At 40.0% G+C, this 19103-nt stretch overlaps 1 protein-coding gene across 4 annotated transcripts in view; it reads left to right on the top strand.

Annotated features, from left to right (window-relative positions):
• LOC121277978 (fibronectin type III domain-containing protein 5-like) overlaps positions 1-18711 on the top strand; it is a 288355-nt gene extending 269644 nt beyond the window's left edge. For 2 of the 4 annotated variants that reach the window (XM_041187933.1, XM_041187935.1), the window contains one exon: positions 16921-18711. In XM_041187933.1, coding sequence (XP_041043867.1) covers positions 16921-16944 — 24 coding nt within the window. In that variant the 3' untranslated portion in view covers positions 16945-18711. Of the gene's footprint in view, positions 1-3237; positions 6473-16920 lie in introns of those variants that run through there. The other 2 variants (XM_041187932.1, XM_041187934.1) reach the window with 1 other exon arrangement.
• The last annotated feature ends 392 nt before the right edge of the window (positions 18712-19103 follow it).

Raw genomic sequence — 19103 nt, forward strand, 5'->3', positions numbered from 1 at the left:
TCAAGAAGACAGCTCACCACCACCTTCTCATGGGCAGTAGATGCTGCCCCAGCCAGTGAGACCCACATCCCATGAATAAATAAAAGAAATGCTCAGTGACCTCAGACGTGCTCAAGGTCGGTGAATGTATGTTCAAATGCAGTATCCTTATAATTGAAGCACTAACTCCCCATGCTGCTCAATTCACCACACCCCTTTCATTCACCTACCAGAGAATGACTCAGACTGTACATTCATAGCTTCACCTCACCCTCACATACTTCACAATGCTGCAAGTCTCACATTCACATCTCACAGCTTGCACATGTAGCCAGCTATTCAACCATGACAGGCACATCACCTAAACAGATTGCACAACAATCACTGCCACATATCTTGCAGGACAAGGTGGCGTACAAACACAGCGAGGAAACAGGCATGGCTGCATGTACTCACCCCAATGGAGGAGATGGTGTTTGCCATCTTTGCATTGAAGACAACTGAGGTTGTGGCCAACTGAGGGGCTGAAAGCATCGAAGATAATGGTATGTTCCTATCTGATTCTCCTTCCCATATCTTACTTCTGTCTCATCCCATCATCTTTACTGATGTTCAAGCTAATCTAATAGATAGTCTAAGCATGCACCTACTGGTGTCCTTCCCTTTCCTCACTACAACCCTAACCTTATGTCTTAATCTTTCAGCTACCCAGAAACAACCTCTTTGCCAGGCAGAGGCGCAAGAGCAAAATGAGGAAGAGGAAGAAGCAACTGATAAAGAAGCACCATCACTTGCAGTCAGCCGTTGCAGTTCAGACGTTGTCACTGAACATTCAGTAAAGGGTAACTAGAGGCAGGATCTGCATGTGTTGAGACACAGGTGACAGCTCACCAGGGAGCAAGGTCACACATTAGCTATGCTGCAGAGGACTCAAATAAGAACCTCAATGGGAAGATGTATAGAAAAAGGCCGATGGGTGGACACAAAAATGCTTTGTCTATTAAAGATGTACCAGAAAGACTGGAGCTTGGAGCCCATCATTTCCAACCTAAAAGTGGTGGCCAACTCTGTTACCACATTTGTGGGCTTGACCATGATGCAACATCTGGCAGCTGATATCTCTGCTTCCATTGTAGCATATGCAGAAGCCACCTAATGCCTGGGTGCTGCAGTGGAAGATCAGATTGAAATCATGCAAGTTCAGCTTGCTGATACAAATGGCCAGACCACTGTCATCATGTCTAGAGATACCACTGTTAAAAGGGGCTTTATAGACTAAAGTAATCCAGCAATTTGTCCTTTAACAGATTACTAGGATTGTTGAGGTGCTGCCCTAGGTAGTGGCAGTGGCTCTGTGGAGCACAAATATGCTATCAGCCAGGCCAGATGGCTACCTTCCATCCCAAGTTTGTGCTGTCTAAAGTTAAGCCTTCTAAACAATTATCCTTCGAAGTTATCCATAGTCTCTCCATTGAAAGTAATTAGCCTTCCACCAGCCATGCTGCAGCCATGGGGTAGCAGTATGTAGCGCTATTCAGACCAGCAAAGGTACATAAAAGACTCACATTAAGAGGATGCACAAGGTTGATAAATTGACTTTTGTATGGAATACGATTGGATGCCATTGCTGGCTGGTTTGACTGAAAAGCAGATTTGCAATGTACGTTTTGTGGTGGCTTTTATTTTTGCATTGTGGCAAAGCAGATGCTGTGGTAGTAAAGTAACAGAAGGAAGTTAAGTTGGGGAACTGTTGGTGAATGGGGATTTGGGGTTGCATTCATTGGTACCATAGCCTGATGAGCCAACCATAGACAGCCAAGCCAGAAAGGGATTGTATTGGCTGCTTCCTTTCTTAAGTCTTTCTCCTCCTCCTTTCCCTCATCAGTTATCACCATTTACCTGGTGGCAATGGCTGTGGCCTCATGATGACCAGTTTGTGCAGGACGCAGCAGACCATTATGAATCATGTGACATGCTCTGGCAAGTATAGCAGGGCAAGTAATCCAGGCAGTGGAAGCACTGATAAAACTCAATGACATTTCATGTGGCAATGTGGGTCCTATTATATGAATGCTGTCCACATTTTCATGGTTTCAACACTGAAGTTGTGAGCCAGATAGTCAGGAGATACCCTTGCTGCCCAGCAGTCACCCTCTGGATTCATGTGGAGGCTTAAATGCTGCTAGCAATATTGAACTGTCGTAGTTTATAGGGATTATGACACCTGCCAGGACATTGGCTATTGACAAATATGGTGTGCTGAGCATGCTCCCTCACCAGTTGGACATTGAGGGAGTGGAATCCTTTGTCGTTGGGGTACATTTCTGAATTAATATGCAATGCCACAAAGCAGCTTGTGTGCAGATAATGGTATTCTGCACCATGGGAAAGCCTAATAATCTGGTGAGGCTGTATGTTTACTCCATCTGCTTGTCTTTGGAAAGAGAGAATGCAATATATTCCCTTCGCATACAGAACATCACTTCCCTTATACCACAGTGATTGACAAACTGCGAGCTGTTGTCTGCTCTAATCTAGAAGAAGCCAGACACATAAAAGCTCACAGCCATGGTCACTTTTACAGCTACTGGCAATGCCATCCGCAACTTCCTCTGAGGTTGTAGGTCTGTCTGCAACAGGTGGCAAAATTTAGTGAACACTTCATAAGTGAAATGGAGAAGGAGTACACATTGCTCCTTGCTGAGTTTGAGATACGGGTGATGCTCCCTGAAGACCCTGGCTGGATAAGGCCTCCTGCCAAGAGCCCTTCTTCCTGTCATACTGCAGGCCAAGGGGGACAGTATACCTTAATTTCCAAAGGTTTTCAATGAACATCTTATGAGAGATTCCTTTATAAAATAACATCAATGGGTATCACGGAATGTAATTAATTAACTATCTAAAGGGAAGAAAGCGTAGGATAGTTATAAGAAGAAGTGAATTGTGAAGGGTGGAGGTAATAAAAGGATTGTTCTGGCTCAATGCTGGCACTTTTTCTGTTGCCGGTATGCATAAGTAAACTGTGGCTGAAATCTCAATACTAAACTTACAAATGAAACCATGTCACAGGTTCTGAGTTGCTTTGTAATAGGTTTTATTCCAGCAATTTTTCTCTAAATGTCTAAAAATGGTATAGGAGGCTTCAGATTTTGCCCTCCTATGAACTATTTCAGTCAAAGTGGATGATAAGCTGGCACTAAGAACTGCTACCATTCCATTATGTTTTAATTCTAATTTCATTTCTTTTCTTGTTTTTAGTTCCAAAATAACACACCAGCAATTAACATCATTGAAGTTTGACTGCTGCAGAACGGCACTGCAGATGGAGCAAGAATTCAGCAGACTAAAGGAATGTTGTCTAAACCTGATGAATCCATATTTTGCAATACTAACGCCAGTTCTTTACGCCTGAAAGCATGTCATGGCCAAGGCTTTCTTCCCTCAGAGCCACCTGCATGGAGACTGAAGCTGTGCATGCAGGATTCCTTCTTCAGCACAAAGGGCCACCATAGGTGACCTGTGCACATGTTGTCCAGGATCCAGGGACATGCAGTAATGCAGCAATAGCTGAAATCTACATGTAGCTCTGAAAACGTCAGAGCACCTTTCTCCATAAAAATCCAGTTCTCATTTGCTGGTCTGCCAATACCCAGATTCTTTGTCAGAGTGCAGTGGACCAACTTAGGGACTCAACACCCAGAAAGAGGTCAGTTTTGAAATAGTGCGTACAGATCCACAGTCAGGGAATTTCCATGCATCCAATGGATTAAACAGGTGAGGGAAAACCTGTGTGCTGACCAAGAGGAGATTTTGTAAATGTGTCAGTGATACTCAAATGAATGTGCTGTATCTGTCCAATTTGAAACAAACTCTATAGTTGAATTTTCTAAAAGCCACATAGAAGATGCCATTTTACTGACACAGCATAATATGCCTGGTTTATTTTTCCATTGCTTAGGGTTCAAAACAAACACACACACACACATTATGGAGTATCTGTTTTACTATGATTAATTCCATTGAAGTAAAATAACATTTTTAATTGCATTAATGTTCAAATTATTATATTGATTCATAATATTCCTGACAGGGAGATTAACTCCAATAGAGAAAGCGACCTCCCTTAATTAATAGAGTTAGAGCTCCCATTTATACCTAGCAATTGAGATTAAAGTATCCATTATAAAGTAACACCTTGTGGAAGAATACAACTGTAATTATAAGTAGCAGAGTTGAATGAGAATAGCATCACTAGCTTCTGAATTATTGGGAGCTTGATGCTTTACAGTTAAAGAGGAAAGCCATTGAACTGTTCAAATGTTGCTGTATAAAGTTTGTCATTTTAAAGGCAGAGTCAAAAACAACAACATCCCCTAAAAGAGATAAAATGCCTGATAATGAAAATCATTGCTAAGCCTGTGGCAATGCAAAATGGTGCAACTGAAATAACATTTCAAACTGGCACTAAATATTAACCAATATAATAAGTTAATACTATAAATTTAATTCAGTGATTTTGTCTTTTTTTCACTTTCCCTACAATGTGCTATTTTATGACAAAGAGGGATCTCAGGACTCTGTTAAATGTTGTTTTGTAACAATGAAGTGAGTAGTTCCCTGGGGAACTTGTCTTCTGCTGGTCCTTTTCCCTTACTCACTGATGTGAAAGTGACAATATGCAGGTTGCACTTATACCTGACAGCATGGCTTAAATCAGAATGACATGTGCATACCGATTTCCTAGTGCAGTGCATTGAGTTATCTATGAAATGTGCCAACACTATGCCATCACTAACTGCAGAAGCAGAAAATAGAATAGTGTAGCCAGTCTGTCCCATGGGATAGTTAGTAACCCTTGGCTTATAGCCCATTGCCAGTTCCAGAAGTACAATGTTTAAGGGTATTTATTTTAACCTTCAGCATTCTCCATAGCAAATCATTGTTGGGATGCATACTTAAATTCATGAGTTGTGCTCTTGACATGTAAAGGTTTCTGCTGAGTGTACTGCTTATGAGCAATGAGTTTTTCAAATGTATTTTTAGGAAGATAATGCCCCTTCAAAGTTTTTTCATCCTTTATTGATTATTGAGATAGGGCCTTTTGAAGTAATACCATGAGAATAAGGTCTAATTGCCTAATGTGATTTTACATCTCTTTTTGTGCTATTTTCAACTGAGGTGTTAAGCTATTGAAAATGGAGGATTAACATCTGTATCAAAAGAGCAGAGGAAGGTATTACGATCAAATGTAGTAAGCTAATAATTTGCCCAGTGTAATTTCAGAATAATGGTTCTTACTGAAAGCAGCATTACACTGATATAACTACATAAAACCCATAACTGGACCAATTTCTCAACAAAAATTGGTCTCTGCAGCAATTCTCCATTTTAAATCTGAAAATTTCTCCAACGGTGGTATAAAGGCAAAAGTTTCCAAACCCCACGCTACTGGCGGTCAAGATACTGCCAGTGCACTGTCATCCATTGAAAACGATGGGCAGGAAAATTGAAAGCCATTCATCTGTCTGCTGCATGCCAGAGCCCACCAGTGGCACAGGGTCTTGGAAAACATCACTCCTATTTTAAGATGATATGGAATAATGAAAACGCCACATTATCAATCAAGGTATGGAGCATGGCATGAATTCACTCCAGACTCTATTATTGCACACCTCAAAATTTTATTCCACATCTAACTCCTAAACATATACCATAATACTAAAAATTGCAGAACTCTGCACTGAACATTGAGAGCACCAAGAATCAGGTGTGCTAATCTCTCCACCTAATTCTCCAGTGTGCATTCCCACTGATCAAGATTACAGCTGAAAGCAGAGCCTCATATTTTCCTGTCATATATTCAATTAAGTCCAATTCATTAGTCTTATCACTTCCATGTGATTGCAACAGACATGATATTTAATTATTTGCATTAATTGAAGGTTGTTATTATTGAATACTATTATTGAAGAAGCTGGGTAGTGCCTATCCAAAAGATTTCCAGTCTTCCATACTTTAAAAGCTAAGGGCCCTGAAATTCCAGAGGGATTTCTGTTTTTAGCCATTTATGGCATTTCTCAAGGGAGTTCTATCAGAAATATGATGGGCAACCAATGGTAGCCACATGGAATATCCAGGCTAATGTATTTAGAAATCATAATGGTAAATGTATTGTGCCTTTTGAAATGTGTCAAGGTCTTGCAAAAGAATTAGTCAGTACTGTTCTCAAAAATGGGAGGTTCTCAAAGGGCTAAATAGACATCTTGATACACACATTATCTACAAAGTTGGTTTAAAATGTAGTTTATTTCTTGTGCCTGTTAGATACCACATGTATCTAAAATGCCTTCCATTTGAATTTCTTTTTGCTTTCAGCCATGTATTAAAATCTACATTTCTGGATTTGTAAGTTAGAGTGCATCCCATGTAATAGTTAGAAGTGTTCTACATGCATCAGTTCAAGAGTTGGATATAAACATATCAGGTGGAACTACTTGCCTGTCAAGTTTGCATTTATAATTTGGATCATACTCAGACTAGGTCAAAAAGGTTAATACATATTTCATTTTCACTACCAGATGTGATTAAATCCATCCATATTTTATCCTCAAAAAGGATTTCCACCTATCAGCTTCTATATGTGGGAAACATATATTTCCCAATATACTTTACTTGTTCTTAGTAATCCTGAATGTGATCAAATTAATGGTATGTAAAAGCATTTTTAGAAACCTTTGTAAACCAAGAGCCAAACTACAAAGTGCCCTCAGTCATCCACATTTTCTAAACTTGGATTGATAGTGCTTAGCTCAGCTTATCTGTCCTCACTTTATATCTTTAGAATAAAAACCAGGACCCAACCAATAATTATAGCAGGATCGTGCTTACTCTGGCAGATTGTCTGAGGCAAGGGGTGGTTTCGTCTTTCGCATAGTGATGTCAGGCACTTGTCCATCTGCCCCAGTATTCTGTTGTAGTCAATGGAATGATATTAAACCTACTCCTCAGCCCGGTGACAATATGGTGCATGCCTGTGGCTCTTTTTCTTAAAGGGCTCCATGGAAACGACAAAAAGGAGAATTTCTACCCTTCTAGGGTTGTGTCCATGATTCTGACTTGCACCTCTCCAGGTAGAGCCTTCCCCTTTTCTTTGGAGGACCAGCATACTTCTTCCCAGTCAGCTTACCAGCTGCCAGTCATGAGAGAGCAGGAAGAAGTGACCTCTTATTGTTAGTTCTCAATTTAACTGTTACTGCTCACCTTACAAAGAACCAGGAGACAATGGCACCTCTCATTAGGACAACAGAATTTCCAAAATCCAACCAGGATACAGGGTGAACAACCCAATCTATTTTCTGGCTTTTCTGTCACACATTTGCTAAAATTGTGGTGGATGTGTATACCTAAAAGGCTGAGGATATTTAGCCCTCACAATAGTTAGTTCTACTTCCAATACTCTGCCGGGCGCCTTGTTAAACCTCAAAGCGCTAATAATCTCATTGGCGGTCAGGGACTTTACCAATCTCGAGCGCATTTTGGAAGTGTGAAGTCAATGGAAATGAAAATCTGAAGAGATGCAAATAGACTGCTGACTTGTTTTCACCCATTTTGCCCAATCATTCAAACTCACGATCTACCCCTGTCAGTGCATAAAACGCAGAATGGTTCTTAACCTCAAAGTAATAAAGCTCTTTAGAATCTGAAACTCTTTTCAGAATTGTCAAAGTCCTTTGATAATAGGTGCACACTGTTGTGCCCACAGAATTGTGTTCCAGTATTGCAGTGGAGAAGAACAACTGAACTGACTAAATTAAAAAATCTTTATTGCCTAGCTTGTCCTTTGCTTCATTTGAAGTAGAGGCCAGGGACTAGACATCCCAGCAACATCATTGTGTTGCCAAAAGTGCAAGCATGGAGCTTCAACTCACAGGTCTGACCTCACTGTGACCCCACCCCAAATCCCAACAACAGGGTCATGTAAATATTAGGAGTGCATACCACTATTCACTCTTCAATGATGACTGAATTATTGGAGAATGGCAACCTGAGGAATTGTACCCCAACATGAGTTATTGCTTTTAGGATAGAGGAGGTGAAGGGAGGAATAGGAAGAAAAAAGCAGAGATAAATAATACAAAAATTAACAATGTTCAGGAACTTAAAGAAATTTGAGAATGAGAGATGATTAAAATGGCAAGAGTAATGTAAACTTTTTTGAGAACATGCATTATATAGTGGTTGTCATATCTTTAGGCTATCCAAACATGATTTACATCTAATTATTTTTGAAGTGTAGTTTCTGTTTTAGAAATACCGTAGCAAGATAAATGACCAGTCAATCCATTTTTGCAGGGAAAGGATATATGTTGACCTCAGCACTGAGGGAAACCTTTTCTACTTCAAAGAGGACCAAGGGATCCTTTATGTTCATTTCAGTCAGTTCAATAGCTAGTCTAAAAGACATGATAATATGGCACTTCCTTAGCACTGGACCGATGTCAATTTCAATTACACGCTTTAATCTTGAAATTGATCTTGCAACTACAACTATCTATTGCTGAAGCAAGAGTGTTTCTATTGAGCCAAGGCCAACAGTTAAAGGCATGGATGGTTCAAGAAATCAAGAGGAAATCATGGTCCTGGGGTAACGTGACAACTGCAGCACGGTGAGGACACCCACAGTGAGCACTCCTTGTGGGCCAGGAGGAGGAGGATTGCTTTCTCCCAGACCCCAATGTTCCGCTCCCGCATCCCCCAGTCAGGAATGGATTCCATCTCCTGCAGTATGGAATTGGAACCCCTCTGGGACAAGGGATTGGACTGGCCTTGGGATCAGATGCGACCCTAACATCAGGTCTCATATCCTGATTGAAAGCCATGCCTGTCAATCAGGTTGCCATATAGATGAGGAACCTGTCAATGATATAAATCACAATTTGTAGAGTTAAGACTCCACAGCATGTAGGAAAACCCAGGCCTTGACTACTGGCCATAACCATCCAACTCCCACTGCTAATAACACATCAAAATTTAAAATTCCCTCCACTGTTTTTTGAAATCTTGGTCAAAAATGATATCTGAGAAAAGGACCCATTTATTGGTGTTATGGTGATCTGTGAGGTCATGTAACCTTTCTGCATTTCCACTTTATTTTAGCTGAGAACTTTTCTGTTTTAAATTTGTGATTGTTAGTGATTGCTTTTGGATATCTCCAAGTGTGAAAACAGTGTGAGTGGAGAGGCAGTCAGGAGTGTGGAAACAATGCAAGAGGAGAGACAGTTGGGAGTGTGGAAACAGCGCGAGAGGAGAGGCAGTCAGGAGTGTGAAAACAGCGCAAGAGGAAAGGCAGTCGGGACTGTGAAAACAGCATGAGAGGAGAGACAGTTGGGAATGTGAAACAGTGCGAGAGGAGAGGATATCGGGAGTGGGAAAACAGTGCAAGTCCTAAAACAGATACCTGTGTAATTAAGAAATGGATAGCTTTTAGTTGTACTTGTGGGTGGTACTAGCATTTAATAAGCAAAATAAATTGTAGTATACATAGGATTTATTCTAAATGAATTAAGAATATATTCAAAATAAATTAGTAAATAAATACATAGTAAATGCTTTATGTAAAATTTAAGGTATGTCAGTGCAGCTCAGCCATGTGGAATGTGCATCTTGCAGGATGTGGGAAGGTGTGCAGGCACAAAGTGCCCTCGATGACTACACCTGCAGGAAATGTCACCAGGTGCAGAAACTTGAGCTCTGAGTTGCGGAGCTCAAGCAGCAGCTAGAGTCATTGTAGTGCATCTGCAAAACTGAGGATTACATGGATAGCACATTTGGAGAGGTAGTCACGCCACAGCTGAGAACTACACAGGCAGAGAGGAAATGGGTGACTGCCAGAGTATCTAAGAGAAACAGGCAATCAGTGTAGGAATCCCCTGAGGATATTTTGCTGTCTAACCGCTTTTCTATTTTGGATACTGGTGAGCAAAGTGTTGCTCAGAGGACTGTAGCAAGAGCCATGCTCGGGGCAGCACAGATGGCTTAGCTGCACAAGAGAGAGGGAGGAAGAGTGAAAATGCTCTAGTAGTAGGGGATTCCATAATTAGGGGAAAATACAGGCATTTCTGTGGCCACGGACATGACTCCAGGATGGTATGTTGCTTCCCTGGTGCCAGGGTCATGGATGTCATGGAGCAGCTGCAGGACATTCTTTTGGGAGAGGATGAGCAGCCAAAGGTTGTGATCCACATTGGGACCATTGACATAGGTAGGAAAAGGGATGAGGTCCTGAAAGCAGATTTTAGGGAGTTAGGAAAGGAATTAAAGAGCAGGGCCTCAAAATCATTAATCTCAGGATTACTCCCAGTGCCACGTGCTAGTGAGCATCAGAATAGGAAGATTGAGCAGTTCAACACATGGCTGGAGAAATGGAGTAGGAGGAAGGGCTTTAGATTTCTGAGGCGTTGGCACTGGTTCTGGTGCAGGTGGGACCAGTCCAAGAAGGACAAGTTACACCTTAACAGGACTGGAACTAATGTTTTCATGGGGAGGTTGGTAGTGCAGTTGGGGATGGTTTAAACTAGAATGGCAGGGGTATGAGAACCTGAGGGGAAATTCAGAGTGCAGAGGTGAAAAACTGGCAGTGGGAAGTAGTGAAGTATCAACTGATAACAAAAATATATCAGAGAGCAGTATCAAAGTAGATAGAGTACTTGGAGAGTTTGGTAGAATTAGAATAGGCAATGGTAAGTCATTAGGTGGAGTCAGAAGAAGGGGGTAAGTAAAAAAAACCTAAATCAGGGTTAATTTGCATGTATGTGAATGCATGGAATGTAATTAATAAGACATGTGAACTGCAGGCACATGTTGACAAATGGAATTATGATATTATTGCTATAACAGAGACCTGGCTCAAAGAAGGACAGGACTGGGTGTTAAATAATCCTGGGTACAAGGTGTTTAGGACAGACAGGAAAGGAAGAAAAGTGGGGTGAATGGCAATATTGATTAAAGATAGCATTACAGTATTGGCAAGAGAGGATGTTCCAGAGGGGTCAAGGGCGGAATCTCCCTGGCTAGAGGTAAAGAATGAGAAAGGTGCAATAACATTGATCGCTTTCATATATTGAGCACCAACTAGTAGAAGGGATGTGGAGAAAAAAATTTGCAAAGAAATTACAGAGAGGTGCAAGAATTATAGAGTAATCATAATGGAGGACTTCAATTATCCAGACATAGACTGGAATAGGAATAGTACAGAGACAAGAGAGTGAGAGTTCCAGGAGTGTGTTCAAGTTAATTTTCTGCAGCAGTATATTTCCAGTCCAACGAGAGGACATGCACTTTTGGACCTGTTCTGGGGAATGAGTTGGCCCAAGTGGATCAAATATCAGTGGGGGAGTCTGGGGGAGTCTCTAGGGGACTGACCATTATATCATAAGGTTTGGTTTGGCCTTGGGAAAGGACAGGGCATAATCCAGGGCAGGGATAATTCATTGGGGGAAAGCCAACTTCGATGGAATGAGAATGCATGTTGAAATCAAATGTTGGCAGAAAAGACAATGGCTTACCAATGGGCCACCTTCAAAGAAAAAGTATTGCAGGCAATGTCAAGGTATATTCCCTTGAAGGGGAAAGGTAGGACGAATAAATCCAGAGCACCCTGGATGACGAGGAAGATAGAGGTGAAGATGAAAAGGAAGAAGTGTACGTACAACAGATGTCAGGTAGAAAATATGATGGAGAATCAGGCTGAATAGAAAAGGAACAGAGGAGAAGTGAAGAAATTAATAAGTAAAGCAAGGAGAGAGCATGAAAAGAGGCTGGCAGTGAACATAAAAGAGAATCCCAAGGTCTTCTATAAGCATATAAATAATAAAAGGGTGGTAAAAGAAAGATTAGGGCCGATTAGGGACAAAAAAAGGGACGTGCATGTGGACGCTGGGGAAATAACAGAGGTATTGAATGAACAATTTGCATCTGTCTTTACAAAGGAAGAAGATGCTACCCAGGCTGAGGTGAGAAAGGGGGTAACTGCTACACTAGAAGAATGTACAATTGAGAAGGAGGAGGAGTTAGAAAGGCTATCCTTACTTAAAATAGATAAGGTACCATGAGCGATGAGATGCATCCAAGGGTACTGAGGGAAATGAGGGTGGAAATTGCAGAGGTACTATTGATAATCTTCCGGTCTCCCTTAGACACAGGAGAGATATCAGATGACTGGAGAATTGTGAACGTTACACCCTTGTTCAAAAAGGGGTGCGAGGATAAAGCTGGCAACTACAGACAGTTTGACCTTAGTGGCAAGGAAACTTCTAGAAGCTAAAGTACAGGATAAAATCCATAGTTACTTAGACAAGTGCAGGATAATTAGGGAAAGCCAACATGGATTCATTAAGGGGAAATCATGTTTAACTAACTTGCTGGAGTTTTTTGAGGAGGTGACAGAGAAGGTTGATAATGGAAACGCTGTTGATGTGGTGTATACAGATTTTCAAAAGGCATTTGATGCAGTGTCACACAACAGACTTGTGAGCAAAATTCTAGGTCATGGAATAAAAGGGAAAGTAGGCACTTGGATAAGGAATTGGCTGAGTGACAAGAAACAGAGAGTAGTGATAAATGGTTGTTTTACAGATTGGAGGAAGGTTTGTAGTGAAGTTCCCCAGGGTCAGCGTTGGGACCCTTGCTCTTTCTAATATATATTAATGGCTTAGACTGTAATTTTCAGGGCACAATTTCAAAATTCACAGATGATACAAAGATTCGAAATGTTGTCAACTATAATGAGGATAGTCTTGAACTTCAAAAGGACATAGATATGTTGGTGGATTGGGTAGCCAAGTGGCAGATGAAGTTCAATGCAGAGAAGTGTGAGGTGATCCACTTTGGCAGGAAGAATATGGTGAGACAGTATAAAACAAAGGGGGAGACTGTAAATGAGGTGCAGGAACAGAGGGACCTCGGTGTATACATACATAGGTCATTGGAGGTGGCAAGATACGCTGAGAGAGCAGTTAATAAAGCATTTAGTATCTTAGGCTATATTAATAGGGGCATTGAGTAAAAGAGTAAGGAGGTCATGTTGAAGTTGTATAAGACACTAGTTAAGCCTCATCTGGAGTACTGTGTCCAGTTTCAGGTGCCATACTTGAGGAAGGATGTGAAGGCATTGGAGAGAGTACAGAGGAGATTCACAAGAATGATTCCAGGGATAAAGAAGTGTAGCTATGAGGCTAGATTGAAGAGGTTGGGATTCTTTTCCTTGGAGAAAAGAAAGCTGAGAGGAGACTTGATAGAGGTATTCAAGATCTAGAGGGGTATGGGCAGGGTAAATAGTAAGAAACTGCTCCTGCTAAAGAGAGCCTCAAGAACTAGAGTGCACAGATTCAAGTTAATTGGCAAAAGGAGTAAATGTGATGTGTGGAAAAAAATTTCACACAAAGGGTGGTTGGAGTCTGGAACAAACTTTCTGAAAGGGTTGTGGAGGAAGGTTTGATTGAGGTATTCAGAAAGGGATTGGATTCCTACCTGGAAAGAGAGAATGTGCAAGGTTACAGGGATCAAGCAGGGGTGTGGGACTAGGTGAAATGCTCTTTCTGAGAGCCAGTGCAGACTCAATGGACTGAATGGCCTCCTGCACTGTAAAGATTCTGCATATCTTCGGTTTACAGAAAGCATAATTCTTCTGAAGATATAGGATACCATTACTTGTCTGCATTAAGTGTATCAAGTATTACAATAGCTTTATAAGTTTCCAATTAATATAATTGCATTTCAACACAAAACTGACTGCTTGCAACATCTGATAATGCCACTTTAATCAGACAGATAATGGATATTTCTGGCATGCTTGTTTTTCCTATCATGCTGACTGTTGTAATAGGTAAATTATTAGGCCCTTTGAAACAAAGCATTTTAAACTATATTACCTGCCTCTCATTGCTATGCATTGTGTTGCTCTACAATGCCATCAAACAAATTTTACTGTACCATGGAAATGAGATTCTCCAGCAGGTAGAAATGTAAATGAATTATCGCCAACTGCTCTCTGTCTGAAGCTCAAAATCAACTCTCATCAGTATTTGTAATAGTAAAGAACAAATTATTTGAATTATTTTTGAACCAAGTGTTTAAAGAGAGTTGAGGAAAAGCCATCAGGATCAATGGACTACACCGATAACATTAGGAACATTCAATGAACGGTTATAGAATTAGGAACTTAGAAAGTTTGCAACCATTCAGCCCATCATGTCTGTACATACCACCTTTAATGGCCTTCATAGTGCTGTTAGCTGTCGGCGGACATGCTGCCGACTCCCACGTGTGCCCACCAACCAAAATATCGCATGAGTGCATGTCATTTTACGCTCGTTTGGGTCAGATGCATGCCTGTCCACCGAGTTAAAAATTCTGGCCATTAAAAATTCAATAATTCAAAACGAAAATTACAAGCTTACTAATCACATCTTCCGATCACTTGAGTAACACACCACACCCTATGGGGCCCAACATATAAGCCCCAGACCTGTATCTTACCCACCAGCACACATCATCCAGCAAAGCCTCTTTAACCCATTTCCCAGTCCAACCCAGAGCTGCATTGCAGAAGAAATGCCCAGCAGACCAAAGGCATACATAAAAACCATCTTGAGAGCTCCCCTCTCCTTCCACTTCCCCATGTTCTCCTTCCTCAATCTCAGTTACCCACTCCCCATACTTTTCCCTAAATACATTCTACTTCAAACTCTATCCTCAATACTAACTGGTCCTGCTATATCCCAGATCCTCCTCATTCCTACATCTGTTTACAATACTTCCTGATGTGCCCTAACTACTTTTCACCCAGCCTTTAGTTTCTCTCTGCTCTCAACTTCCATCCTACCTGAGCAGACCTGGAGCCAATGCCCTGGTTGGACTGCACCGAATGATATTAATGTAATTAAATCATATACAAATGCCCCTGAATTAGACTTTTGAGGGCCCTTGCATCCTGCTTTTATGGAAAAATCAAGGTTGACCAAAGAAAAGCTTTACCCTCAGCTTACTTGGGTTCTCTTAATATCCTGTTACCTTCCCCTCGTACACAACAGCTCAAAGAATAAAGATAGAGAAAAAGAGCTGTAGGCAGCATGAAAAACAGAAAATCAAAATCAAAGGCAAATAGTAGTAAAAGAGTAAAGAGAAATTAAAAAAAACCAAAGCTCCAAAGAGGAAGGGGAGGAGGAAAAGAAGAAGGGAAAAGGTAGGAAATTAGAGAGAAGAGAAATAAGGCAAGGAAAACTTTCAAATGAAGAATGACCTGTACTGAAAAATTACTCGACTCCTTTCTTGACCCTCTTGTCCCTTGATTTGTATTTTTAATTTTTATCCACAAGCAACATTGAGAGTTGGAATCATATGAACTTTGAAACATGTAATCCTTCTCATGATTTGATGATTAAAATAAAACATTATAGCAAATCATTGTCACAATAGGTTGTGGCCGGTGTTTTCTTCAGACCCTCCCCGTTCACTAATGATCTCATTTCATTGTTCACCCATTGACCTCAAAGTTACTAACATTTCGCACTGCATCTTTCAGTACTTTAACAGACTTACAATTACCTTGGCAACAGCCAATTATGGTAATTTTACCACAGCCAATGTACCCCCAATAATACACATTATGATATATTTTATTCTGTTCCTTCTTCCATTTCATCTTTATTTACCTTGCAGGAATAAATTGGAACTTTGGCAGCTCTTTTATAATTTAGCATTATTGCAGAGAAAACTTATTCTCAGCATGAATTATCAAGTAACCCTATCTACCCAGTATATAAATCACAAAACTACAACATTCCCAATCACTAATAAGTCACTTATTTTAAACAGCGGAAGGAATAATAGCTGCAATTTAGAGGTGCGGGGTCAGAATGGTTTAAGGCTGTTGTCTGATGACTGGAAATTAATTAAGGCCTTTGTCTGTCTTTAGTTCTACAATTTCTTAATCCTATGCATATTATTTTCCCCCCAAAAGTTTCAAGTACTGTTGGAACACGTTAATGAAAGAAGCAATTGTGATATTATCATAGCATAATAAATAGTGACATAAGCACAAAAAATAAAATGCTGCAGATGTTGGAAATGTGAAATGGAAATGAATGCTGGAAATACTTAGGTCAGGTAGCATGTGTAAAGTGCAACAGCGTTTCAGATTTATCACCTTTCAGCAGAACAGATATTATAAAATAGTGATGATTTGATGCTGAAAAAGTGATAACGTAAATGCTCCTCAGTGGCTTGGTGAATAAATAACTCGCTGCAATAATGGGCAACTGATGTGGAATAGGAAGATCACGTTCACTGCTCCATTGGCTGATCTCCACTAAAGTAGCAATTGGAGTGCAAAAAGAAGAAATTAGGCATGGCTGTCATGCAGTGGTCCAACTGGAAAATGCATATGCACAGGAATTGGACAAGGACAAAATCCTGCTAGACTGCAGTACCATTTATGGCTTGCCGCTAATCATTGTTTAAACTTGCACGCAAAATATGGCCACTTCGCTGAAGTATTGCAGAATGACAAGCCCCTAAGGAACTGTACCCAGTATGAATCAACGCCATTGGAAGATATGGGGAAATAACTAGAGGAGAAGGAAGCAAGCACTTTCTCAGTTGTAAAGCAGAATTCCAAGAATACTACAGGGTCAAAAACCCTCCTATCGATAGAAAAAGTTAAGACCAAGTACAAAATGGGAAGCTCTGGTTGTGCTGACACATTATTTTTAGCTAAAACTATTGGCAAGAGAACTATTCCCTCGTCCCCAGTCTGTATTATAGCAGATTAATTTTGTGCAACATTCTTTCAAATGCTAGAGAAGCTGAGAATGTTGTTTTATAAAGACCAGTGTATTGTTTATGATAATGATTCAGAAAATGTCCCACTCACTTATCTTGCAGAAAATTACAATTGTGAAAATTTGAAAGTGGAGGGCTTAGAAGGAATCTATTGGATGAACTCATAGTTCCAAGATATACAACAAATCACAGCTTGAATGTAGAACGTGGCTGAGCTGTACAGATATAGCATGTGTATACTACATTGTGGCATGACATAGTAAAATGTGCATTATAATGGAAAATGTTTCAACAAAGGCATTCTGTTAACTCAGAGGATTTGTCTGTATGGCACTGAGATGTTTAATTAGTGGGCTCTGCTCACAGATACACTGAACTGCTTTAAATACTATTATTGGATTTGAAAGCGAAGAATAAATTGTCTGCAATATTTTTCTGCATGCTGTAAGTCAACTGTATTTTTGTATGAGTCGTTCTGCTGAGCAATACGGGTTAATCACGCCATTGTTCTCCACAGAGGCCACGCTCCATCACTTTGACGTGTGGTTCTTTCCAGCTGATACCTTTACTGCAAATCATCATGGGCACAAACTTGGAAATCCTATGTTGCTAAACCTTAAAACAAGCAACAGAAGGATTTTCAACCACCGCCACCTTCACCAGGGCAACTAGGGATAGGCAATAAATACCAGCCTTGCCAGTATTCTCCACATCCTGAGATTTTTTTAAATATCTTATTTAAACCACCAAACTTCCACATTTGCCAGCATTCTTGATCCTTAAGAAGTAGTATATATTTTGAGGAGATAATTTTTATTGTCAAGTATATTCTGCATAGATAGAAAAATAGATAAGAACAATTGCAAAAACAAAATGGCAATGTTTATAAGGAACATCGGATTAGCACCTTCATTGCTCCAGGGGGAAATGTGAAAATTAGCTGCACTGACAGACAATGGTATTTGTCTTTCTAAAATGGGTCAGAAACTGGGTCAGCAAGTGAGTCATTTGAAAGGCGCAGCCTCTATCAGCCAGTCAGTGTGTTGAAAAGGTTGACTTAGTAGAGTTGACACAGTTGTTTAACTCTGTATCTTCATCCCTGGAACTGGGTCTGAATACAGCCCAGTCCAACAGGATGAAAGCTTCTTCTGTCTACTGGGTGTAAGGGCCTCACATAAAATAAGTTTGAGCATTCTCAGCAGAGTTCTTGGTGAGGCCTGGACGCAAAGCAATAAAATAGCACCTAATCTGGCACTAACGGAGACTAAATTGGCAGATTCACTCAGACAGGTTGCATAGATTGCTGTGCAGGAAATGAATAAAATGCTGCACTACTCCAGTAGGTTTCTCTTCTAATTGAGGTAGAAGCATATTGTTATGGTGGAGTAAACAGTGACGTGAGTATAATTGATTCTGACACCTGGTGCCCAGAAATTCACCACAATTCACTGAATAAATATTAACGATAAAATTAACTGGTTGATCATTAGGAGACAGAATTACAATATTAAATATTTTACTGCCAGCAATGTCAGTTTGGCATTGTAACCTGATTAATCAATTATGGAAATTGGCATTTTGTCTGAGTGACTTGTTTAAATTTATAAGTTATGTTTGTTGGCCTGGCCAAGCCCACATGTGGAGAATACTACACTCTTCAGAGAAATCAAACAGAGCCTATTTCATCCAGAGCAAAATATAGAAGTGATTTTAATATTAAAATGATACTTTTAATATCGCTTTTCTGTACTCCTAATATTTGTGTGTAATTGAAATTGTAAGTACCTGAGCCAAGAACTATTTGCAAATATTGTAACTAAGAATTATGATAAATGTTAATTCCAAATTTTTTGTACAACTATATATAAACGAATAAAAGTATAATACATTTTACAATGGGTCTTTGGATTTTTATTTTAAAATAAAACTGTGACATTAAGTGATAACATACAATTAATATTTAGCCAATGTTGCAATTCTCAAATTCCTTATTCCACCAGTCCTAATTTGAATATGAAAGAGTACTCAAATCTTACTGAAGCAATACTATCACTTTTCCAACATTGCCACTGAGTCCAATTTCTCTATGTTGCATCCCATTAACACAATGTTCAGATTGGTTACTTGAAATTGAATGGAGGCTTGAAATTGCATCAATTTTGTGGAAGAATTTATGCATTTCAACTAACATAAACCAAGCAATCTCATGCAAAAATATATTACTAATAGATTGACATAGAAGGCAAAAATCACAATTATCACCTGACAGGAAATTCCACAAACGA

Source organism: Carcharodon carcharias, chromosome 5, assembly GCF_017639515.1.
Source record: "Carcharodon carcharias isolate sCarCar2 chromosome 5, sCarCar2.pri, whole genome shotgun sequence".
NCBI lineage: Eukaryota > Metazoa > Chordata > Chondrichthyes > Lamniformes > Lamnidae > Carcharodon > Carcharodon carcharias.